Source organism: Fusarium verticillioides, chromosome 3, assembly GCF_000149555.1.
Source record: "Fusarium verticillioides 7600 chromosome 3, whole genome shotgun sequence".
NCBI lineage: Eukaryota > Fungi > Ascomycota > Sordariomycetes > Hypocreales > Nectriaceae > Fusarium > Fusarium verticillioides.
Window position 1 is genome coordinate 403511 of NC_031677.1, and position 23636 is coordinate 427146.

At 48.9% G+C, this 23636-nt stretch overlaps 13 protein-coding genes across 13 annotated transcripts; 4 read left to right on the forward strand and 9 right to left on the reverse strand.

The window, feature by feature from the left end:
• Positions 1-344: 344 nt before the first annotated feature.
• Positions 345-986, forward strand: FVEG_12676 (hypothetical protein; the record flags this gene model as incomplete). Its single annotated transcript, XM_018902018.1, has 2 exons — positions 345-614; positions 681-986. The coding sequence occupies 2 exons, from the start codon at positions 345-347 to the stop codon at positions 984-986; spliced, it is 576 nt and encodes a 191-aa protein (XP_018760651.1).
• Positions 987-1275: 289 nt separating this feature from the next.
• Positions 1276-3178, reverse strand: FVEG_12675 (hypothetical protein; the record flags this gene model as incomplete). Its single annotated transcript, XM_018902017.1, has 5 exons — positions 1276-1744; positions 1792-2544; positions 2590-2952; positions 3003-3073; positions 3127-3178. 5 exons carry the CDS (start codon positions 3176-3178, stop codon positions 1400-1402), a joined length of 1584 nt encoding a protein of 527 aa, XP_018760650.1. The 3' UTR covers positions 1276-1399.
• A 578-nt stretch (positions 3179-3756) lies between these two features.
• FVEG_12674 (hypothetical protein) lies at positions 3757-5558 on the forward strand. Its single transcript, XM_018902016.1, has 3 exons — positions 3757-4199; positions 4296-4567; positions 4627-5558. Exons 1-3 carry the CDS (start codon positions 3830-3832, stop codon positions 5437-5439), a joined length of 1455 nt encoding a protein of 484 aa, XP_018760649.1. The 5' UTR covers positions 3757-3829; the 3' UTR covers positions 5440-5558.
• FVEG_12673 (5'/3'-nucleotidase SurE) lies at positions 5419-6633 on the reverse strand (the record flags this gene model as incomplete). Its single annotated transcript, XM_018902015.1, has 4 exons — positions 5419-6021; positions 6072-6265; positions 6316-6434; positions 6489-6633. The coding sequence occupies 4 exons, from the start codon at positions 6631-6633 to the stop codon at positions 5514-5516; spliced, it is 966 nt and encodes a 321-aa protein (XP_018760648.1). The 3' UTR covers positions 5419-5513.
• Positions 6634-7077: 444 nt separating this feature from the next.
• On the reverse strand, positions 7078-8051 carry FVEG_12672 (hypothetical protein; the record flags this gene model as incomplete). Its single annotated transcript, XM_018902014.1, has 2 exons — positions 7078-7448; positions 7628-8051. The coding sequence occupies 2 exons, from the start codon at positions 8049-8051 to the stop codon at positions 7078-7080; spliced, it is 795 nt and encodes a 264-aa protein (XP_018760647.1).
• A 212-nt stretch (positions 8052-8263) lies between these two features.
• Positions 8264-9242, reverse strand: FVEG_17325 (hypothetical protein; the record flags this gene model as incomplete). The annotated part of the gene is made up of 2 exons (XM_018906581.1): positions 8264-8670; positions 8729-9242. 2 exons carry the CDS (start codon positions 9240-9242, stop codon positions 8264-8266), a joined length of 921 nt encoding a protein of 306 aa, XP_018760646.1.
• A 195-nt stretch (positions 9243-9437) lies between these two features.
• Positions 9438-10424, reverse strand: FVEG_17324 (hypothetical protein; the record flags this gene model as incomplete). The annotated part of the gene is made up of 2 exons (XM_018906580.1): positions 9438-9808; positions 9872-10424. The coding sequence occupies 2 exons, from the start codon at positions 10422-10424 to the stop codon at positions 9438-9440; spliced, it is 924 nt and encodes a 307-aa protein (XP_018760645.1).
• Positions 10425-10767: 343 nt separating this feature from the next.
• FVEG_12670 (hypothetical protein) lies at positions 10768-11515 on the reverse strand. Its single transcript, XM_018902013.1, has 2 exons — positions 11462-11515; positions 10768-11405 (listed from the first exon to the last, which is right to left on the reverse strand). Exon 2 carries the CDS (start codon positions 11383-11385, stop codon positions 11002-11004), a length of 384 nt encoding a protein of 127 aa, XP_018760644.1. The 5' UTR covers positions 11386-11405; positions 11462-11515; the 3' UTR covers positions 10768-11001.
• A 954-nt stretch (positions 11516-12469) lies between these two features.
• On the reverse strand, positions 12470-14117 carry FVEG_17323 (hypothetical protein; the record flags this gene model as incomplete). The annotated part of the gene is made up of 3 exons (XM_018906579.1): positions 12470-12709; positions 12757-13568; positions 13628-14117. 3 exons carry the CDS (start codon positions 14115-14117, stop codon positions 12470-12472), a joined length of 1542 nt encoding a protein of 513 aa, XP_018760643.1.
• Positions 14118-14534: 417 nt separating this feature from the next.
• FVEG_12667 (hypothetical protein) lies at positions 14535-15765 on the forward strand (the record flags this gene model as incomplete). The annotated part of the gene is made up of 6 exons (XM_018902012.1): positions 14535-14963; positions 15009-15123; positions 15160-15208; positions 15256-15461; positions 15518-15585; positions 15637-15765. 6 exons carry the CDS (start codon positions 14535-14537, stop codon positions 15763-15765), a joined length of 996 nt encoding a protein of 331 aa, XP_018760642.1.
• Positions 15766-15959: 194 nt separating this feature from the next.
• On the reverse strand, positions 15960-17064 carry FVEG_12666 (alpha-L-arabinofuranosidase axhA). The gene has a single exon (XM_018902011.1). It carries the CDS (start codon positions 16994-16996, stop codon positions 16025-16027), a length of 972 nt encoding a protein of 323 aa, XP_018760641.1. The 5' UTR covers positions 16997-17064; the 3' UTR covers positions 15960-16024.
• Positions 17065-18859: 1795 nt separating this feature from the next.
• On the reverse strand, positions 18860-19916 carry FVEG_12665 (hypothetical protein; the record flags this gene model as incomplete). The annotated part of the gene is made up of 6 exons (XM_018902010.1): positions 18860-19153; positions 19214-19291; positions 19339-19396; positions 19452-19559; positions 19610-19806; positions 19857-19916. The coding sequence occupies 6 exons, from the start codon at positions 19914-19916 to the stop codon at positions 18860-18862; spliced, it is 795 nt and encodes a 264-aa protein (XP_018760640.1).
• A 643-nt stretch (positions 19917-20559) lies between these two features.
• Positions 20560-23132, forward strand: FVEG_17322 (hypothetical protein; the record flags this gene model as incomplete). Its single annotated transcript, XM_018906578.1, has 14 exons — positions 20560-20880; positions 20935-21010; positions 21087-21393; positions 21455-21648; positions 21717-21802; positions 21853-21903; positions 21963-22078; positions 22135-22256; positions 22310-22401; positions 22450-22480; positions 22534-22578; positions 22626-22790; positions 22838-22950; positions 23013-23132. 14 exons carry the CDS (start codon positions 20560-20562, stop codon positions 23130-23132), a joined length of 1839 nt encoding a protein of 612 aa, XP_018760639.1.
• Between the last annotated feature and the right edge of the window lie 504 nt (positions 23133-23636).

The window sequence follows — 23636 nt, forward strand, 5'->3', positions numbered from 1 at the left end:
ATAGACTACCCCATACTGCAAACCGAGATAACGTTGCCGCGAGATTTGGAGGGGGGTTGTTTTAGCTCGCGGCGCATGTAATACCCCAATTTGGTAGTTGGAGGCGCCGCTGTATACGGCAAGTTGATGCGATATTGAAAAGGGGTCTGATCTACAGTATCAAACTTAGTCTCATCGGTATCATTTCCGTAGCAGTCACCGTATCAATCAGCGTATGGAACAAAAAATGATTTGTAAAGATAAAAGATGCCCTGGTCTTCCATATCAAGTTGAACTAGGTTTCAGCAAGATCAGATCTCAGATCTGCCCACTCCCTGCCCACTCCCCGGTCCATCACCTTCGGAATGGCTTCTCACGTTCCGTCCCCCGGAAACGACTTCTCGCCTTCCGAGGACAATATTCCTATCATGCGTATGCCCCATCTCGAGTTCATCTACCGCATCGTTGCCGAGATGGACAAAGAGGGGGTTACCCAGATTGCAGGCATCGACGGCACCTCCAGGAGCAGAGTTGTTCTGCCCATCCAAAAAGGGCAAGTAAATGGTCCTCAGATCAAGGGAATCATCGTTGCCAAAAGCGGTGCCGACTGGGCCGAAGTCATTAACCCCAATAAGGTGAATACAGTGCAGAAAATGAGAAAAGCTTATCGTCGATTAGCTAGCTAACAGGGGTATGATTAGTCTCTTGTTCGGTTGAATGCCATGTACACGCTGCGGACTCATGATAACGTGCATATCCTTGTTAAAGCACAGGGCATCTATCGTACCGGACCAGGAGTTGAGGAGGAAGTGGGAGAGCGGGATACCGTTACGCAGGATGAGATGGAGTATTTTACGCATATTAAGTTTGAGGCCCCTGGTGATAGTTCGTACGGCTGGTTGAACAGCGTTGTTGCTATTGGGGTCATGATCATGTCGGAGGGCAGACCAGTTATTGACTGTTATCGGTTGACTAATTTTCCTGGAAAGATGGCCGCAAACTTGTAGACAGATAGAGGATTGATATAATAACATAAAGTTCTACATCGCCTCTGACAGGCAGCTACATGTGGGGTCGATTGATCCGGGAATAACTACTTTTCATACCTAATGTGACCGCACGACGTAATGATCTTCCTGAGCTGGGTGAGGCTGAGTCTAAAACGCTGCCGAGTTTCTCAAGGTGTCACACGCACTAGCCAAGTACGATACAGCCAATAGGGCGGCGACTGTTTGACTACGAAAAACTGTAATCTAAGTCCATTCACTCTAAAATGAAACTTGACAGAAACTTGACTATGGAGATGAATGAGAGTATGAGTAAATTGATAACACCTAAACTACTAACATCACGAGCTAACAAGTCCCAACATCGTCCACACATTCCTATCCCAGAGTCATTGATCCATCGTAAAGTCCTGTCAAATGCGCGACCGCTTCTCGACGAGCTTCCAATAGCGAGGTGCCAAAGCAGTGCGAATCTTTTTGCCGTAGATAATCATCGGCACAAACAGGGAGCCAATCGCGAATGCAATGCAGCCACTGATGATGAACATGTTGGTAAGACCCATAGATGTCATCCAAGGAACGATGGCAAAAGTGACACCAACGGAGACGGCATTTCGCAAGAAAGCAATACCGATGAAGGCTTCAGCGACAAGCTCGCGATAAGTATCGATGATGAGGGTGAAGGTGATGTCGCCATTAGCACCGAGTCCAAAAGCAAAGAATGCTCCACCGAGGGAGGGATAGATCCAGTGCATGCCCTGATGAATGTTAGTGAAAGATGCTAAGACCAAGGTGGTTGACTTACGCGAGCAGCTGTAGCGCCAAACATGATGATTCCACCAGCCATGAAAAAGGTAGGAATGACAAGAGGATACAGTCGCATCTCAGGCTCGTAGACACCACCATTGCGTCGTGCAAGTCGAACGACAGTCCAGTCTGCAAGAGGTCCTCCAAAGATACTTCCAAAGACGTTGCCCACAAATGGACCAAGAGCCATGTATCCAATACCAGCGGTAGTGAAGTTATAAGGAGGAGCTGAGAAGACAATGGAGATGATTTGCATGAAGATGACAAGCCAGCAGACTCCAGAAGCAAATTGAAGAGCAGTGAACATGACGTGGGGAAGGGTGATGACATGGAAAGGCATCATGAATAAGCGAGGAAGAGACTCGCTGGTCGTGGTGGTCAAGCGCATGCACTGGCGGTACGAGTTCATGGGGATGGTAGGATCGGTATGAGTACCAACGGTGACAAGCTCACTGCCTATCTTGTTCTTGGAGTCGATGTCTTTCACGGTGGGGTTATGCAGAGAACCAGCGTCATCGTTCTCTACCTCGCCGACCGAGACGGGAATGTACTTTGTCTCCTCAAAGGCAAAGATGAAGACGACGAAGAGAATGGTGAGGCAGATGGACAAGGTGTAGTACGACCAGCGCCAGCCTTGGTTGGCAGCTTGTGTGCCAGCAGCCATGGGGGTGAGAAAAGAACCGACCATGACAGCAGTGAAGTAGACAGCATTAGCAGATCCACGATGATGAACAAAGAAGAGGTCAGAGATCTACACCCATCAGTAAACGGTTGGATATCATGGCATGAGACTTACAGTCATCTGAACAGCCGTCTCGTTGATAGCACCACCAAGACCGGTAATTATCATGGTGATGATCAACTCAGGATAACTCTGCATTCTCGCCGTCCACCACGAGACACCAGCAAGAACAGCAGTAGAGATGATGTACGAAGAGCGACGTCCATACTTGATAGCGAAGGGGATGAAGAACAAGCAACCCATGGCCAGACCAGCTAGCTGGGCGGATTGGGCATTGGTCAACTGCTGGATGCTGACGCCCATGTCAACAGTCATCTGCTGCCAAAAGACAGTCTGGATGGAGAGATTGGTGAAGGCAGCGACAGCGACGGCGATCGACAGCCCAAAGTTGAAGAGCTTTCGCCATGTAGGCCAATTCTAAGCGTGTCAATTTTGAATTTTCTTCATAAATGATGGGAGATACGCACGAGAGGCTCATTGGGATCCCTGGAGGGCGTTGGCTGGAGAACGAAGCGCGACGCGTCGGTAGCTGACTCTGCTATAAATCAATCAGTCAAATTGTCGACGATGAGGCATGTCATGATGTTTTACCCAAGATCAGGCGGGCCTCTCCCGGGATGGGGACGCGATCGGTGGAGGTCATGATGGGACTTGGGGCTCGCTTGAAGAATTGAAAATGGGGAAGAGAGTGGATGCTGAAGTGAATCGTAGAATGCGAGGCAAGCACAGGGACTATATATCCCCTTCAAATCTATGATATCAAAAAGATAGTGTAAGTAGTGTACAGCCACCAACATGCAGTGCAATGAGTCTTGTTCTGCACGAGACAGACTTGATACGGTGGCCGTCGGCCGTTGTCTCTCCAAAACTCAACTTCGGCAGTGCGTGTCAACAGTTACTACATACGGGGTATAGGGGGTCAAGGGTCTGGTCTGTGTGCGATTAGCTTCAATCTCCCGCTATCTACCATTCTACCTCTGACAATCCCTGTCCAGGTGGTATCTGCAAATCACGAGCAGCGTCCATCCCCCCGCATTCTGGCTGTTCCCACATACGAGAGAACCCACATTCGAGAGAAAATAACTTCGTGCGTGGCGATGACAAAATGTGTCCGGGCCGTTGTAGCGATCTAAACTCCTTTAGGTCGATACTCGCGCGGCGCCTCTTTCACCCCTTTTCGTCTATAAACTTCCATCCCCAGCCCCGCAGAGTCAGAATATCGCCTCCTTTCGTACACCCACCATTCCCACCATTAATCCCTGAGCAACCCAAGATTTAAAGACACTTGGACACTATGGCCCGATCTCGCGGAGGCTGCCTGAACTGTAAAGCCCGCAAGCGAAAATGCGACCAGGCTCGCCCGGAGTGCCGCGCTTGCTCCCAAAGGGGCATGAGGTGCCAGGGTTACTCGACTCCCCTCCGCTGGGTCAATGGCGTCGCTTCTAGAGGCAGATTTGCCGGCGCCTCTGTCCCCGACGCGTCATTGGTCGCGAATCAAGGGCCTGAGAGCAATCAAGACCTCAATTCCATGGATTCCGAGACTTCCTCTGCTCCTAGGCACGACACGTCGAGTCCTGCGTCGGGCTCTGTCTCATCGTCTGCCTTTTCGCCGCAGACCATTGGCGTGCCGTCAGCAGATGCGCAAGACCCGAGATTTCAGAGATGTACGTATGCTGCCATCACTCATGAATTCCCTTTATCCCTCATTTGATACCCGAATTAGTTTATTGTAGTTGATGCTAATTAATTGTTTTCGCTAGTTATGAACAATGGCCTCAATCGGCTGTACTCTACGGAAGCAAGCTCTTGGATCAAGCCCTTCTTTGAGCAGATGGCTTATCAGAGCCCAGCGCTGGTCATGATCGCTGGTGCCATACAGCTCTACATGGATGATGGCAATCGCGGCATGTCCGTCAAGTCGATGGAATACACCGACCTCGCGCTACAGACGTTCCGACAAGAGCTTTCCGCTCGGTATGAGCGAATGCACCTCGCGACAATATGCGCTGGCTTGCTAGTGTGCTCACTCTGTGTACGTGTTCCCTTATCTGCTTATTCCCGGCGTCAGTCTCGGAAATTAACACCGTGCAGCTACTGCAGACCCAACCGTGGACAATGTACCTCGAGCTCATTGTCGACGTCTACGACCTCAGGACCAAGCTCAGCACCGTTGGTCAAATTTCTAACGATCTCCATACCCAACATCTTGTCGAAGTTCTTGGTGTGATGGATCTTCCGTCCAGCGTCATCGGTCGCGTAAATCCTTCCATCGGCGTCTGGAAACTCTTCCGTCGTCTTCAAGATGATCGCGACGAAGGCCGAGCGACCGGTGTAGAAGTCGTATCAGGCATACCCCGCTCTCTCCTCGATATCTTTGCGAGCATCGTGGACAATGATCCAGAGTATACAGAGACACGCTTCTGGGACTGGCCGGGACAGGTAGGTGAGTCGCTGCAGTGCCACTACTGGGAATGCTGGCGCCTGGCAGGTATACTGGAAGTCCGTCGTCGGCGAAGAATGGAGCGAAAAGCACGAGGGCTCCCAGATAGAGAAGATGGCATTCCGAGGAAAGGACCAGATACAGAGGTCGTTCTCTGCCGTCTCATCTCATCGATAGATGCCCTGCAAAAGGCCTTCGAAGAGCCTCGCAACCAACACCTCCTCGTCCACAACGGCCTACCATATGCAGTCGTCAACGCAGGCCTCGAAGTCCCCCTCCTCAAACAACATCCAACCTGGAAAGCAACCCTCGACGATGTCAGGAAGTCATTACTTGGCACAGATTCCTTTGATCTAATCAATACTATTTTCGAAATGCTCGATGAGGCGTGGGCGAACGGGACAAATACTTTTGACATTGAGAGCGCAGCACGCTCCAGGAATCTTGAACTTGCTATTTTTTAAAACGGTGTTGGGGAATAGGTAATCGGGCGCATGATGCACTATAACTTATGACTCTCTTCTGTACTATGGGACCACTATTTATCGCTTGAAATAAATGACGCAACTCGCTGGATGAGAGACTTTGTATACTCTGTGCTAGGCGCCGAGTAGTCAACCGTGTAGAAAGACACAGACGCCTTGCCATTCTCAACGACGTATGTCTCACCGGGGAGAGAGCAATCACCGTTGATGCAGGCATTCACACCAGCGGCGTAAGGCTTGATGTTGGCCCAAGTAAACGTTCCCTTCTCTTTGTCGAGCACAGCTTCATTGACGTGGGCGTTTCCAGTGAATCGCGTCTGCACGAATTCTGGGTTTTGGTTCTTCTTTGTCAAGACGGGGAGATTGACGTTGACGCCGTAGCCGAGGGGGAGAAGAGGACCATTCTTGGGGGATGTGGCGATGAAGTTCTCGACGAACTTGACGGAGGCTTGAGCAGCCCATGTAGCAGGGTTGGTCCTGTTCTTGACCTCAAAGTAGGGGACTTCTTGGTTGCTTGCTGAAATAGCAATGGCAGGAATTCCACGGTTGGTAGCGGCATATCTATACGTCGTCAGTCCGGACATCTTCTTGTTGGATTGATGGAAACGTACGCTGCACCCGCAGTCCCCGAGAGTGTCCACACGAAGCCTCCCAAGTTGGTTCCGTAGTTAGGACCAGTTACGACAAGATCAGGAACACTAAAGTTGGCGAACTTGGGGAGGACGTAGTCCAACGCGACGAAAGTGCAGGCAGCGGGGGTGCCATTGTAGTACCAGATCTGGCTGTCCTTTGGATCGTGTCCAACCTACGTCATGTCAGAGGTCAATTCGAAAGGTGGTGCTTGGGAAAACGTACTGAAGGCGCACCCTTGGGAATCAAGTCATACTGCGATGGGGCAGTCAAGTTTCCTTCAGTGGTGAAGTCAGAGGTACCGCCTTTGCCGCTCTGCTTTGTCGCAGGTGCAACAACCCAAACTTTGCGCGTGTTAGCATTGTTTCTCGTCATGATTCAATTGACAGAGAGCCTACCATTATGGCCCTTCTCCTTGAAGATGCGGTACATCTCGCGCAAATTTCCAGAACCAAATCCATCGTCATTTCCCAACAGAATGTTCAACGCATTCGCGCCGGAAGAGAGCAGAGCTGCTCCAGCGATGAAGGAAGACAGACGCATTGTCACAAAGGTCCAGGGTATGCTGTTGATGTCGTAGTGCCAAAACGAGAGAAGACGTGCCCCAAAAGAATCAATTGAGCGATGTCGACGATCTTTTATCTAAACAAAGTCAACGGAGAGCGGCCATGTCCGTTATCGCATTGCCAAGCACTCAAAAGTTCCCTTGTCTATCATTATAGTATCTGTCGCTCGCGTGCTCTCCTTCCAAAAGTGGACAAGGTGAGGAGACAATGAATCTGGCTCTTGATATTGCACTATCATTCCTTAGGGTATTCTGGGAGGAAGTAAGATAATCAGCTAGCGTAGCTTATCTCCCGCACGCGGGGTTGGGACCAACCATGTAATAGACAAGGCTACCCGGATATTACGGCGACAAAAGATCCTGGTTTCTCAGTAGAGGAACAATAATTGTCCGTTAGAGTCTGATATGCTTATTCGCTAGTGCTACAGAAGACTAAAGATCATGGCGCCAACACCAAGCAAGATAGCAGCCCCCAAGCCACCAGCTCGCGGCGCTGTGTTCTCATCTTCCTCGGGCTCATCCTCTTCCAGCTTCAACTGGGGCTTTCGACTTCCCGGAACAACCTGATCCGGGGCAATACATATCAGCCTACTCATACCAGCAGCTGAAAATAGCAACGGGATGGTCTGCTGGACCCTCAAATCATACATGTCAAAATCTTTCCGGTCCTCATCGCCGATAAGCCCAGTCCACAGCCCAGTGCCAAAAGTCATATAATCTGTTGGCAGATCAATGTATGGCATCTTGTCCACCGAGCAACGCGCTGCGGCTCTGGAGAAATTCCGTGGGTTCGCTGAGGGGAAAATAGTTAGCGTATACATCCGAGACTGGTTCAGAAATATTTACTTGGACTAAACCAAAGGTAATCCCTGCAATCGTCGCTGAGATTCAGAGACACCAAACTCTGACATTCCTTAATAGGCCCGTCAACAAGATGCGTCGAATTTTCGAACTCCCTGATGCATTTCTCACTAATGACGCCTTTGCACGAGTGATTTGCGTACGGTGTGTCGTCAGGAGCATCCATATCCGGGGGGTTCTCGGAGGTCCTGTTCAAAGCTTTCAACATGGACGAGCAGAGGCGTACATCGCTCCCAGCTGGAGACCCCGTCTCTGGAAGTGTTTTGGGAACGCTTATAAAGACGCTGAGCTCTTGACTCGTATCGACGCCTCTAAAGGTGAGGTTTGGTGCGCGTCTGTCGGTTATAGCTGCAGTTATGTACCATGGCAAAGATTGTCCTCTGAATCTAGTGCGTGCTGTGCGTGTTGAGTTGTAGATCAAGTTGCCCTCGTCAATGTGTTGGATCTCAGCGGGGCAGTCTTCGGACAGCGAGGAATTCTGGGCCATACACGTCACTGCCAGGTGCAGGGCGACGACAGCGAATACTCGAAACATCATGTGAAACTTGGGTAATAATAGTGAACTGTCGGTGGTAAGTCTGAGCGTCGAGGAAACCTGTCAGAGGGATGGCAAGATAGGTATACCTTTCAAGGCTTTCAAGCTTTTGGCCCCCATTTTACATGACTTCATTGCGGTCCTCGGCGTTTGCCTGTTTAGCTATGCCAAGCATTTCTTTAAGCTTATTTGCCAGCCTGATTATACACAGCCTACAGGAGAGTGAAGATCATGACGACAGTACTGAGGAAAACAGCACCCCAGCCTCCAACTCGCGACCCCATGTTCTCGTCCCCTTCCTCACTCTCACCCTCTTCATCTTCATCTTCATCTTCCTCAGTTCCTTCCAGCTTCATCTCGGGTTTTCGACTGCCCGAAACAACCTTATCAGGGGTAATACACACCAACTTCCTGTCACTGATGCCACCGCCCGACACCACCGTGAAAATTGGAATAGTCTGCTGAATTCTCATATCATAAGAGTCAAAGTCATCGTAGTCGTCACTGCCTGTCTCCCCAGTCGAGACAGAGCCGCCATACGTCCAATAGTCTACAGGAACATCGAGATTTGGTATATTGCTGAGTGTGCAATTCTCTGTGGAAATATTTCGCGCTTGGACTAAGCGTAAGAAACAAATTAGCCATACAGCTACACATCAGAGTAGAATCTAAATTACCTAGTTGGTATGAAGTAAGGTGCTTCTTGCATTCATCGCTGAGGATAAAAGCGCTGGAGCTCGGGCAATTTCCACTAGTGCGTATCGGGAGAGTCGAATTCTCAAATTCCTTGATACAAGCGTCGCTTATGACGCCTTTACAAGACTCGTCCGCATCATCCGGGTTCTCAGAGCTGCTGTTGAGTCCTTGGAACATGAATGAACAGACCCCGACGGACTTGTCAGCAACAAGGTATCGAGGAACGCTTATGAAGCCCTTGATCCACTGCCTGGAGTGAGTGCCGTCAAACGTGCGGGTTTCGTCGCGCTCGTCGGTCACAGCAGTGCTGATATACCATGGATCTTTTGCTCCTTTGAACTCAATAGACAGGGTGCCCGATGCGTTGAAAAAGATGGCGCGTTTGTCGACTTTACCTGTAAAGTCGCTGGGGCTGCAGTCTTCTGGTGATGAGGAAGTCTGGGCGAGGCATGTTCCCAAAAAGTATAACGATGCAATAGTGAATACTTTAAACATTTGTATAATTCACTAGCAATGCCGGACTGATAACTGAAGTAAAGTCGTGCATAGTCGAGGGCTGAGGTGGCCTTATAAAGGTCCATCATATTTTAGCCCCCAACTACATGACTTCATTGCAATCCTTGGCGTTTGCCTCTTTATCCGGGCCAAGCAATCCTTTAAGCTTATTTGCTAGCCTAATGATAGTACGAATCACAGAAGACTGAAGATCATAACAATGCCAACACCAAGGAAAACAGCTCCTAAACCTCTCACTCGCGACGCCGCATTCCCATCATCTTGATCCCCAAGTTTCGACTCAGGTTTTCGACTGCCTGGTACAACCTGATCAGGAGCAATGCACAGCAGCTTGCTTTCACTACTATCATTGCCATTCGCTACAGACATCAACACAGGAATACTCTCCTGAACTCTCATATCATAACGATCGAAATCCTCGCGGTCATCATCACCATTAAGCCCTACCCATCCCCCCGTGCCGAAAGTTGTGTAATTAGCTGGAAGGTCGAGATACGGCATCTTGTCCAGCGAACAGCGCGTCGAGGAAAAGTTCCGTGCCAAACCTGGGAGGAAGAACACACACAGTTAGTGATATAACCAGATGCCAGAGATAACTTGATACCTACTGTCGCTGGCAAATAGTTGATTCCTACATTCGGCACTCAGGCCAGACCTCAGTGAGGAAAAGTCCGGGCAACGTTGGTCGAGCGCAGGGACAGGTAGAGTTGCATTCTCATATTCCTTAACACACTTGTCGCTAATGACCCCTTTACAGGAGGACTCCGCATCAGCTGGATTGTTGGAGGTTAATTTGACACTTGCCATCATGTGCGAGCAGAACCGGATGTCTCTTCCATCTGGACTTGCACCGTATCCTCGAGGAACGCTAACAAAGACACTGAGCTCTAGACGCGAGTCTCGCTCAGAGCTGCTCCCACCTACGAACTCGCCGTTTGGTAGGCGCACGTCCGTTACAGCAGTGGTTATATACCATGGTTTTGATTGTCTTTTGAACGTGTAGGAAAGTGTGCGTGTCGAGTTGTAGATCTGAAGATCTTCACCGACGCGCCGAAGTTCCATGGGGCAGTTGGGGAGGGAGACGGCATTCTGTGCCAAGCATGTTCCTGTGAGGTATAACAGGATGGCTGTGAGAAACCTATGTCTGTGTAGGTTGTCCATTCTTTACAACAATGCGGATGTAACTGATCTCCTTGAAGCTTTTTGGGGAGGGATGCTGGAATGATTCATATCATTGCTACTAAAGAGGCATGAAATGCAAAATAAATGCTTTTCGCACTTTGGCCCCCAACTACATGACTTCATCGCAATCCCCGGAGTTTCCCTAATTAAGAATCCTTCACAATGCAAATCTCCTGCTCAGCGCGTTGTCAAAGCGCCAAGGCGGCGCAAAGAGAACCAAGACGTGTTAACTGGTGCTCATCGTTTGAAATCTCCGGTATTTTAGATGAATGACATGTTGGTAGGAAGAATGACGTATTGCTACATATCAGCTTCGACGAATGGCAGTTTATTCGCTACCTGTGACATGCTTATCACAGTTGGGGGCCGTTTATGCCTTGGATCTGCGTTATTGAGCTGGCTAGCTAAATTTAGTTATTAAAATATCATTTTTGTATTTTTCCTCCCAGTTACTAGTATCTATTTCATGAAAAGATACACACTAGGTCCCTTTTACTTAAATAATACTTGTTTTAAAGCCTTGAGGCCACGTCAATGGGGCTGTTAATAGATGCCTTTAAGCACTGCACCTATCAATGGCAAACCAATGGCCATTGAGGCTCCAGGTGCCGTAATGATAGCCTCCACCGTTCTGGTGATTGAAACATTGGTTGATGATATTCTCATATGCGTCCCAGCACATCTGCTGAGGCATTCCTGGGCCTTGGTACTCGAAATGGCATTTGCCAGAGTTACGACCGTTCTGGCAGGTTCGCTTCCAGTTCCCCTGTCCAACTAGAGTAGTGCAGAAGATCTCGCGATCTTTGTAGTTTCCGGTTCTGTCAGTGCAGGCTCCAATGCTGTCGCTGCCTACTCCATAGCCGCCGCAATCTGCAGCCTTGGTTGTGTAGAGGTTTGCAGCCAGGCTAAGAGCGCTGAGGAAGAAATTTCCTGCCTTCATTATGACCAATGGCAGTTGAACTTGATGACTTGTCAGTTTGTGGGATCCTTCAAACAGGTTGGGAGTTGCTACTCACGATACTAGGGGAGCGAATGTAAAGTATTATTGGAGATTAAAGCTTGAGGACTTGTATTAATCTTTAAAGGTTCTTCTGAACTGGGCACCAGGCTTTATAGCTGTGTCATACTCGACTCTTGCAGCCTTGAAATGTGTCGGAAGAGTTGCCGTGGCCCGTCATAAGCGGGCTTGGCAGAGTCGGTCTCTGATACTGTGGAGACTTTCTCGGTCTTTCGATTTGCCAATGGCCTCAAAATGCCGATCCCAGTTCAGCTTTCATGCAGAGTTACTCTTGGCATTGTAACTACTACGTATTTCAGCGATCCCTCTCAAGGTAAGCAGTCCTAAAGCCGTACCTCACCGGCGGCCGCTCCATGCTAAGATGTTTTGTTTAGGGTGACTATGCTGACACAGGCTCTTGTCAAGTACAAACACAAATGGTGGGCAGAGTCAGTCTTGCAATGCTACTTAAGATTTCTATATCACACACTCTTAGCCGAGGTAAAATCTAGCAGCATTGAATCTTCGAGAATAGCCTGAAAAGAGAGAAATATACAGAAAGTTCAGTATGACTAAGCAAATAACTATAAGAAATTGCCAGCCCAAGGGTCGAAGACAACCTTTTAATAACAGTCTAATTCCAGTTAAATCGGCTCATCCATGGAGTTAACTTGAGCTCCTTATACGCTTCAAGAAGCTTGTCAATCCACTGCCGCACTTCCTCGTTCGTCTCAACTCCACCAGTCCTTACATTAGACCCAAAGCCCGATGCTCAGACTTGAGTGAATACTTAAAGTTGTCACAATTGGCGGGCATCCATGCCTTGGATCTGTGTTGTTGTTATTGAGCTGGCTTGGAGAGGAAACAAAACTCAGGACCTGATCCTAAGCGGTGGAAATATCAGGTGAATTCAGCCTAAGCTGAGGGGACTCTTTGCTAAGTTTGTTTTAATACCTTATATTAAGGTTTGGTATTTTCTTGCCCTCTGAGGGCTGGGACTTGTTTTTGGTATTGCTGTGGTGGCTGGCTAGAAATTCTGGGGTTGGTTGAACAGATCGAAGTCGGTGTATCGGCCTTCCTGCAGGAGCTCATTCGTCCTTGTTGTGAGATCCTCTGACTCAATGTCCAGCGTTTGTGGTAAGATGGGAAAATTCCTCTTCATAAGTCCAAGAGAATGTTCCAGCAAGAATCTAACCATCCATCCATCCAATTTGTGGCTTTCCGTCGACAGCAGACAGAGCTTTTGAAAAGCCATCAGTCTGTTGATCTAGAACATGTCAGCGGTATGTATGGGATGGCAGAACTTGATCTCACCATGGCTTCTGTGGCTGGCCAGTACTGTCGAAGTTCTATCAGGGCCTCAAAATTCGTATTCAATTCCTGTCGCGCTTTGGGAATATCCTCTGGCTCTCCTAACAAAAGCGTGTGTAATAGAACAGCAGACGCCACGGTAGTCATGTGTCCAACAGTCGGGTAGTTCTGCTGGCATCCACTCATCTGTCGGGAGGTATGTAACAAACTGCTGAAAGATGAAGCGTGTGATTTGCACAGCGCGACGTGATCTTCTTGCCCTATGTATGATTGCTCCTTGGTTTCGAGAGAGTTGAAGTAGACTAGCGCGGAGAGGTGGTGGAATACCAGATGAAGACCGATGAAATGTCCTCCTAGCTCGTTCTGTTGGTGGCTGTAGATATTCTGTATCGTCATCTGCATATTCCCCGGCAGATTGGCCTTCCATGATTCGAGCTTCTGGCCTATGAGTTTGATAGCATCACATTTGACCTTCGGGACCATATCCCCCTTGGCCATAGCGCGGTTCAAGCCTTGAATCGCACTAAAGTGCTGGATCAAGGTCACCATATGTGCAAACATGCCGGGAGTTCGATTCGAATTTTGGAGAGAAGACGAAGAGCCGAGGTATTTGAAGGACGTTTCGTCGATGGGCAGAGGAGATGAATCAGGGCAGTGAGGGTTATCCAAATGCCGGGGTATTCCAAGACCAGAAGAGCACCAACGATCGAGTATGTAAAGCGACCACCAAATTCTAAGCGCTGTCTCACTCGCAATACTTGGTTCATCCGCTGAGAAGTTAAGTTGAAGAACCTCAGCCATACCAATCGCAATCCCTACAACTCATAAGTAAGACCGACCATTCTTCATTATATATACAGGGCAAGAAACTTACGGAGGAACAGTGTCTCTGAAGAAATATGACAGTTCCCAGCACTAAGAAGTGACAATAGAATACACGTCTGAACATTCTCAATGCACACATTCTCAAGATCTGCTTGAACCAACCTCTTCGCCTCTTTCGTCAACGGTTCCTCCAAAGCGCGATGTTCAGACTTGGGCGAGAACTTTGAGCCTAGAGCACATATAGAATAGAGCAAGGCATCTCCGATTTCCTTCCGGCGAACTTGTCTCCGAAGCGTTTCTTGGTGGAAAATACTATGGGCCCGGCCGTCAAGATGCGTCAGATAAGACTCCACAAACTCAATAGCCAAATCATCTGTTAACCCTGTGTCAGATTCCTGGGTTTCCTTGGGTGCAGATGCAGTGATGTGCGAGGAGCAAGCTAGGTTCTTGCGCTGACAGTTACTGCACGGCGAATCGATCGTTCGCTTTACACACCGCCTCTTGGCTTCTCTGCACTGAAGACAAGATGTTGCTTTCATCGTTGAATTGGATTAATAATGTTTCTTTGCGGAATGGAATGATTGAGACTGGGTAGGTTGAGCGGATGATAGGGATTATTAATGATGAGCCAATCGCTGGTTTGTTTGGCCGCAAGTCTCCGGACGGGCTGCGGCCCCGCTTGCGGAGTGTTGAGGTTGTGATTCGCTAGGAGATTTGGGAGTCGGAGACGCTTGAGCTAGGAGTCTAAGCGCTGCTAGGTATGAAGCACCTTGGACCCAATTTCAGGAGCACAAATAGAAAGACGATGCTGCACTGTAAGACGATATCAGAAATATCCTGTAGTATTTAAGGTCTCTGTTTTCTCTCCTGAACTGATTTTGAACTCAGCTCAACAGCATTCACTTCAGTTATCCCAATCGTTACTTCAAATCTATATCAGCACAATCCACTCCGTCATGGCAAACCTCCTCGAACCTATCACCATAGGAGGTAAACTCCCTCTCAGGAACCGTATCGCCATGGGTTCAATGACTCGTAACCGCTGCATCGACGATAACAAACCCGACCCAAGTCAGATCAAGTACTATGCCGATAGAGCCAAGTACAGCACCGGTCTCATCGTCACTGAAGGCACTTTCGTCGACTGGACTGGTTGCGACTGGAAACACGCTCCCTTTATGGTCACCAAGGAGCATGCAGATGCATGGAGAAAAGTAACTGGCGCAGTTCATGATGTTGGAGGAAAAATCTTTTTTCAGGCGTGGCACGCTGGAAGGTGTCAGCATGATCAGTTGTCTATTATAAGAGAGAAGGGTGGCAAGGTTCTGGCTCCTTCTGTTATCAAAGCTCAGGGAGGTAAATATCGAGACTTGCCTGGCATGCCTGTGAGTTTATTCTGAGTTCGATGAATGGGTGCTCATCGAAAGTAGGGGCATACGGACAATATCGATGCCATTACACATGTTCAAGCTGTTGTCGATACTTATAGGCGAAGCTGCGAGCTAGCTAAATCTGCTTTGATGGCGTTTAGCTCCTTGCTCAAGGGTAATACATGACATATCCGCTGGCACTTCTGGATAGTTGCTAACTTGCATCACAGCGGCTATCTACCCCAACAGTTCCTCAGCAGGTCAGTCATACCAATATGTTAATACAAGGTTCGTGCTGATTACATAGCCGCGCAAATCACCGCACCGACGAATATGGTGGTTCAGTTGAGAACAGATGCCGCTTCACCCTCGAACTCGTCGATGCAATCGCCGCCGTCGTGGTGCCGAAACGGCTCCTGGATCAGGAGAATTCTTTGGGCCTCTTCCTCACCCTGAAGGCTATCCTCTGCCTCCTGGCTATGATCCAGTACTTGACTTTGGGAAGCTTGTCAAGTTCCCTGGCAGTCCGACTTTGCTTATGGCCAATCATAATTATACTGTTGAAACAGCCAATACACTGGTTGAAGCTGGAAAGCTGGATATGATTACGTTTGCGAGAGCCTTCATCTGGAATGCGGTGAGTAGTACAAACAAAATCAGAGAACCCCAAATCTAACTAGTTAAAAAGGATCTTGTTTCTCGTATCGCTCACGGAATACCTCTCGCCGAGAATGATAGAGGTCCTTGGGTTTTTTATGGGCTGGAAGAGACACCAGACGAGGGTTACAATGATTGGCCAGTAGCCTCAACCGCATAGACATCATTGGAGCAAGCATAGACAGTCACTAGACTTTTCAAGCAATATTAGATAGGGACATATATGAGCAATATGTGCATTTTTCCATTCAAATGAATGTGACTTGATAATATACGAGCAGATAACTATGTACAGATGAATGAGTGTCATGGACGAATCACCATGATAATCCCATTTGCAACGCAAAACTGGGTGTCCAGCATCCACGTCCTTGCAAAAACCAGAAAGCAAATCAGTGCTAGCACTTTTTTTAATCTGCTTACTTCTTGAGGGTGAGCAGACCAGGGCGGTAAGGAAGGTCGTTGTACTCGCCACCAACGTTGGGGTTGCGGCCCTGGTAGAGGAGCTGGAGGTTGCAAGGGTCGACGGGGAAGGTCTGGTCGTTGCTGGTTCGGACCAGCTCTCCGTGGCTGATGTCGTTGGTCCAGGTGGCGCCGCTGTTGGCCTTGCCGGCGAAGGGGTTGCTCTCGGTACCGGCGTTGACGGTCCAGGTGCCGTCGAGGCTGTTGGCGGTAAAGGAGCGGAAGTAACGGCCGTTCTTGCCCTTGGCCTCGACGATCATCAGGTACTTGTTGAGTCCCTGGAGGGAGTAGACCTGCACGGCCTCGAAGAGGTTGTCCTCGGTGTCCTGGAGGATGATCTGGGAGCTGCTGCCGAAGCTGCCAGGGAAGTTGCCGATGGGCATGCTGGCGCGGTAGATGCGGCCGTTGTCGCCGGCGAAGAACAGGTACATGTTCTTGCTGTCACCAATGACAGTCTGGTCAATGGGGCCGAAGGGGGCGTTGGCGATCTCGCCGGTGAAGAGAGGCTGAGCAGCAGACCAGCCGTTGGGGTTGGTAGGGTTGCTGGAGGTCCTGTAGGAGAACTTGGTGGGACCCCACTGGTGGGCGAGGATCCAGATGTTCTTGGGCTTGAAGAAGAACAGAGTAGGGGCGACAGCGGTAGAGCTCATGCCGGTCTGGGTGGCGGAACCGAGCTGGTTGAGGTTGGAGACGGGGCTGAAGGCCATGGATCCCCAGCTGGTGCCGAAGACAGTAGCGTAGACCAGCTGGCCGCCGTTGTAGGGAGCGACGGTGAAGTCCTTGAGAGACTTCCAGCCGTTCTTGGGCTCGGCGAGGGCACCGCTTGAGGTCCATTTGTAGGAGGTGGGGAGCTGGCACTGGGCTGCGACGTCGCCGACGGAGGCGAGGAGCAGCAAGCCCGAGGAGACGAGGCCGAGGTCGTACTTCATGGTGATATCAGGGTGAGGAGATGAGTAGAGGAGGAGGTTGTGATGATACAAGAGAAGAAAAGACCAATCGACGAGGAAGAGGTCAGTGGATTATATATGAAATAGTAGATGGACTATGCATGGCGAGATGGCCCTTAATTTGTATGGGGATCATTCGTTGCTGGGGAATAATCTAGCTGGCATTGGAGGAGAAAATATGGTGTATCCACTGATACAACGCAGCCTTGTTCTAGATCATCCGAACAATGACCCAAACAAGGATCGATCGAGGGATGCTGAACGAGTCTGAACGAGCGTGCTTCCTTTTGGAATCACGGAGACGGATCCGAGTGTTTCTGCTTTGGGGTTAGCTTCGATCGGGGCGCAGGGTACATTTGGCTTACGCTAATTTAACCAGTAGAGCTAAGTACCTCCTCCCCTTTAGTTAGTCTACTGTACCTGTCACAGAAAGGCGAGTCAGCTCTATTGAACGTGCGTTTGCCTGAAGCTGAAGCGGTGACGAATGCACATACGTTTTTGCATATCCATTTCTAGATTATAAACTTTCTTGTTTGTTTGGGGGTCCTGCAGGAAACGAGCGAGCGGTAGACAAGACACGGCATGTTTCTCGGCTTCATCTAGAAAATCGATATGCCAAGCTGAATCATAGTGGGTTTCATCTTGGCAGGCCTAGTTTCAGCATCCACTTTGTCATCTCATTGGGACTCCTCCCCTCCCACGGGATACGAGAGAGAAAAACCCCCGAGCTAGAGCCTGAGCACCACATGATGTCCGTTCCCAAATGGACTGATGCAGCCTGTTGCTATCAACAGTCTAGTTTACGATGCCATGTGGTGTACTATGTATGCACCCCAGGTAAAAGAATGCGCAGGATATTGGCGCACCTATAGAATTGCACCGTTCACCGTCTTGGTTCGGTAAATACTAGTCAACACCCCAGATTCGTCCCTAGAAGAAAAACAACCCCGGCACGGCAAAGGACCTCATTAGGCTAAAACCCATCGCGGTGAACGATTGTCATATATTACTAGCGTGCCAGTAGAATTTAACTACTAATATGTTGTTTCACACGCAGCGTGTTGTTCCGCCTATCAGACGAGACCTAGTATTTGACAGTCTAAAATCACTTGTATTTTAGCCAGATTTGGTGTAAGCGGGCGAATTAAACTATTGCGAGTCGCGGGAATAGGAAGTACAGAATGCGGGGGATGGACATGCGGAGTGCATACAGCCGTGTAAGTTGAAGATATCACGAAGTTCAAGTCTAGTTGAGGATGTGTTTTTGTTTTGGCGGTGAGGGAGATTGAGCAACATGACTTGGGATAAGGCTGAATGTTTTCCCACGGAACTCGGCTTCTCTCATGTTTGATGTTAAATGTCAAGGCGAGAACAAAGTGGGTTTGTCTGACTGCCATAGCGTGATTGGCGTCCCCTTGAAACGCCAAGTAATATCCGTTTCCTTGATGCGATAAGATAGGAAGACCGAAAAGGGAAGAGAAGCGAGATGTGTGCTACATACTGATAAGATAACGGAAGCAAGTCACTGTAGCTTACCCTATATTGTAAAATCGTCCTAAATATCTGTACTGTATGGAGTAATGATAGTAGTTTCAAATACTTAAAAGCTTAGAAGAGTAAAAGAGGAAAGCGAAAAAATTAAGTTTCTATCTCTAATAACCACTTGATTGCCTTAATTAATCCCTCATCACTCTTCATATCACTTCGTAAAGGAAAGTTCATGAACGCATGCGGGAAACCCGCATAGACACTCAATTTGACCAGGATTCTAGCCTCAGGTTAGCAAAACGAAAACCCCTGCAACCAACAACCTGCGTGTTTGCTCACCCTGCTTGCTGCAGTCTTTCAGCATATGCGAATCCGTCGTCTCGAAGGGGGTCTATAAGCAGGCGGCAGACCCGAAAAGTCCTTTGCCAGAAGTGGAGACACGCGTATGTCCTCTGGAGGAGCCCCGTAGTAGCCGAGACACTGGGTGACCGCCGCAGCCGGTAGAATAGGTGCCGTGGCGTTCTCGGTGTAGCTAGAAAAGTCGAATTCACGGGGTAGGGCATCATGATGTACCGCGAGAGGAACTCGCAGTATCTGTCCGCGAAATGTAATGTTTGCGGCACTTGAGGCTCTCTGTGCGAGAACGGCTGCCTTGCAAGAGTGAGTACTTTTGCATGAGTAGGTACTGAAATGTACGGGGGAGGCACATACAATGTTTCCACCGGCACTGAGGCCGCCTATGATGATCTTATCACTGGCACCTCCCAAAGAGTCGATATTCTCAAAAACCTGTGCTCTATTAACAGCCAGTCGTCGTAATGGCATGGATAGCCTACCCAAAGCACTCCTTGCCAAACATCTTCTAGGCCAACGGGAAAAGTGTTTTCCGGTGCTCTTGTCGTTTTGTAAGTATACATTCCATTTCGCGTTGAGTAAATGGAGGCCTTACTTGCGGTAGTCCACGCTGATGACAATCACGCCTGCAGACTTACACATCGTTCGGCATACCTTATCCTCTGAATCCAAGTTTCCCATTGTCCACCCTCCGCCATGGACGCTGCTCATCAATCAGCATGAGAATGAACACTTCTGAGCCTTCTCTCTTACTATATGACTATTGAAAGAGGCTCGGAGCTATTATCCGGGGTATAAAGGCGCAGCTGGTTGGTAGCACCCTGATAGCCTGGGATTTGAACATCTCTGATAGAGAAACCGATAGGAGGGCTATTGGATTTGGGGAATTTCAATTCGCGAAGTTGCTGGGGGGATCCGAGTAGGGGAGGAATAGGAAACTGTTTCTCGAACTAGTATTGTATTAGTGATGCAAGGGTGGCGTAAAATTAGAAGTGCATACTGCTTCCCATTCGGGGTGGATCGTTGAAAGTCCGGGCTCACGGATAATAGGCTCCGACATGGTAGCACTTTATAGCCGGGGAAAGTGATCAATATTTCCAGAGTAAAACGACTACAGAGTGAGTGTAAGTTCAAGTAACCAATGGTAGTCTGGTTCTAGAGATGACATTCAGTCTGGTCAACTCTGGTATATTTAACAGTTTTAACAGTACGCCTCGGTTATGGATCCGCCCATTGAGAACGGCATCCATACATCCTTATTCCGAGCGCTGAAGATCGTGATGTATCGTCTGTGACTCTCCAAGGTGCCTACGTTGGTCACTGTGGAGATTTTGGATGCCGAGGTCCGCTACTCCGTAAGTGGTCTAGCTTTCCCCAGAACGAGTCAGAAAATACTGAGGTCATTGAATACAATGCATATTGTGTCCTTGCTGGAGGTCGGGTCAAGAATAGCCGTGTCCTGTTTGGCGGCCCGTTCTCTGGGCCAAGATATGGTTTCTCACCGGCAAGTAAGACCTATCCGAGTCAGACTATTCGCGTGATTGCCGGGAAGGTCTACTTGTGTTCGCCTGTAGCTTGGTCTTAGACAATAAGTTGAATCAAACGACTTAAATAATCCTCTGCACATCCTCATTTATGTGATAACCATCCTACTCAACCGCCAGATAACAACTGAATCATTTGCGATTTCCATCTTACTAACTATGGAAAGCATCGAAGAATCAAAGGGCGAGGTCAACTCACCATTCTTGATCCCCGGCCTCAAGTTCTTTGCAGACCCCGAGTCAGACACTCGTCCTGGAAATTTATTTTCGGAGAAACTCCACTGCGACTATCATAGCAATCCAGAGACTGGATATCATATCCCTTTTGCGCCTATCGGGGACCCTGGAAACAGGAGACTGAAAGTCATTACGATCGGTGCTGGGCTGGCGGGTGTTATGCTAGCTTACAATATTGAGAAGCATTGCCCTAATGTCGAACATGTGATATACGAGAAGAATCCAACTGTGGGAGGGACCTGGGTAAGGGCTTTCTTCTTATTGAACTCATGGCTATGCTGACAGGGAGTCTCCTAGTACCAGAACCGATACCCCAATGCCGCATGCGACTCCCCTACTTGCACATATCAGTTCAACTTTGCAGTTGACCCGGGTAAGATATCTCTTATGCTGATGCATGATCCAGTAAACAGGCAATCGGAACCTAGGGGACACTAACATCTGTACAGAGTGGGAGAAGTTCCTGTCAGGATCAGAATATCTACGCGATTATGTGGCCAAGGTCGTCAAGAAGCTCGACCTTGAGAAATACATGATTTTCAACTCGAGAGTAATCGAAGCCCGATTCGATGATAAAAAAGGCACGTGGGATGTCAAGATTGAACAGACAGCGAGTGACGGAAGTCAAAAGACCTTCACCGACGACTGCGACCTTCTCCTAGGTGCAGTAGGTATCTTGGATCGCTGGGGGTACCCAAAGATCCCTGGCCTCGAGTCGTTCAAGGGCCGAGTGGTTCACTCGGCTGATAGGGCAAAGTAAGACCGCCAACCCTTCCCCTCTCCAGTCACATGTCTTACTAAGACTTTTACTTGACAGGTGGGAAGAGTACACCCAAGATAAGTGGGCAAGTGACGAGATCGTTGTTATTGGCTCTGGAGCAAGCGCGTACCAGGTTGTACCGGGAATGCAGCCTCACGCCAAAAAAGTACACAGCTTTCTCCGCACCCCGGCGTGGTTCTTCGCCTCGTCCCCTGAATTTGGCGGAGACCCCAGACCCCAGGACTATACATGTCAGTGCAATATGACATCCAACTCCGTTACAGGACTTGCAAAGCTGACCGTTGGATCTTGGGGCCAGATACCGAGGAGGAGAAGGCCCTCTTCAGAAAGGACCATGGCGCTATGCTCAAGCACGCAAAAGCCAACGAGAGTGTTTTGATGATGGTTTGTTCCTGTCTGCCCAAAGCTTGTGAATGCCGACTGACATATTGCAGTTGCAGCATATGATGGTGAAGTATGACCCTGCGTATCATCAGGCCCGAAAAGTAAGCTGCAGTCCATATGTTCTGTAATAAGAAAAAACCTAATCACATTTTACACTCAGACTTTGACTGAAAGGACTCGAAAATGGATCAAAGATGACGAGCTATTTGACAAGATTATTCCCTCCTGGAGTCCAGGCTGTCGTCGAATCACACCCGGTGACCCTTTCATGGTAGCGTAAGTACACCCTGTCAACAACATACTATGAACCACACCTTACAGAGATGACCTAGTATTCAAGAACCCAATGTTGATGTTCATTTCACGGGTATCGCGAGAGTTGACCAAAATGGAGTCTTTGGTGACGATGGCACATACACCGCCTGCGACACCATCGTATGTGCGACTGGTTTTGGTACGTGGTGATCTCTGATTGATGGCATGGTCTTTAACTATTTGTAACAAAAGATGTGTCTTATCGACCTCCTTTCCCCTTGATCGGGTTGGACAACTACGACCTTCGCAAAGAGTGGCATACTGTTCCAGAGGGCTACATGAGTGTAAGTGCTTAGAGATACAGCCTAGAGACGGCGAGCTGACTTTCCTAGCTGATGGCGCCCAGGATACCGAATTACATGAGTAAGTTTATGCCAAAGATGGAGTGTGAATGCTATATCTAACATGCGCACCAGTGTATCTCGGTCCAAACTGTCCAGTAGAGAATGGAAGCATCACCGGTTCGTAGAATCGCCTCACCAGATGACCTAAACTCACACCGTCACAGGACTCTTGGAAGCAATCGTCAGCTACACCGTCAAAGTAATCAAGAAGATGCAGCGAGACAACATCAAGTATTTCGTCCCTCGCCAGGACGTAACCGATGAGTTCAACGACCACGCTCAATCCTGGTTCAAAGGCACCGTATGGGAAGAGGACTGTAACGCGTGGTGTAAGTTGCTTGCTCATATAAGACAACACATGCTGACTCTTGAGTAGATAAGAACAGAAAAACGGGACGTGTAGATGCTATTTGGCCAGGAAGTGCTCTTCACTTCCGAGACGCCATCCAAGATCCCCGCTGGGAAGATATGGAGATCAAGTATCATGCTGTAAGAACTTGAACCCGGCATATTGTCTTGATGGTTCTTGCTAATCGTGCCTGTTACATCAGCGGAATCGGTTCCAGTATCTTGGATATGGGTTCGCCCCTATCGACCTGAGCACGTCTCCTGACGCGGACCGAAGCCCGTATCTCAAGCTGGAGAATCTTGATCCTCGTTTTTACGAATGAATACAAGTTGCAGGCTTGGCAACTTGGATGAGAGGCTATGGGGCCTGTGAATCGCGTGGTTCTCTGTACTTTAGGTAGCCAAACTGAAGTCATTGTGAGATAGCGATGAAATGGAACAGAGTATTTGTGAATTCATCAACGCACGTATAGGCAGCTTCGTGAGCGCTAGTTAGATGGTATCAATTGCTCTATCGGGGCATGACATTTAAGATGGACCGTCCTCGTGCACACTTGTATAGACAGCTGGTGTACTGTCTGAAGTGGGTTTACGAGAGTGTCCTTTTGAGTTGATAGATCCCATAGCTGATGTTTACTTCACGCACCTCACGCACCTCATGCGCCCTCGTGCATACTAACCGAAAAAGAAGATGCCGGAAGTTCCGCGGTCAACACATTTGTGCCTAGGCACAATGTGGGGAAGGGTCTTCGACACTGACGACTAGCCTCATCCCCAGATTTCTCCGTTCTACCCCGTCTGCCGACTCCCCTCTTTTTCACCCGCAT

Bases quoted from the DNA above. Each gene is read 5' to 3' on its own strand.
- FVEG_12674 (XM_018902016.1), top strand. From the start codon at position 3,830: ATGGCCCGATCTCGCGGAGGCTGCCTGAACTGTAAAGCCCGCAAGCGA. The intron at 4,200-4,295 runs GTACGTATGCTG...TGTTTTCGCTAG, and splicing joins AGACCCGAGATTTCAGAGAT to TTATGAACAATGGCCTCAAT. The intron at 4,568-4,626 runs GTACGTGTTCCC...AACACCGTGCAG, and splicing joins TGCTAGTGTGCTCACTCTGT to CTACTGCAGACCCAACCGTG.
- FVEG_12670 (XM_018902013.1), bottom strand. From the start codon at position 11,385: ATGAAGGCAGGAAATTTCTTCCTCAGCGCTCTTAGCCTGGCTGCAAAC.
- FVEG_12666 (XM_018902011.1), bottom strand. From the start codon at position 16,996: ATGAAGTACGACCTCGGCCTCGTCTCCTCGGGCTTGCTGCTCCTCGCC.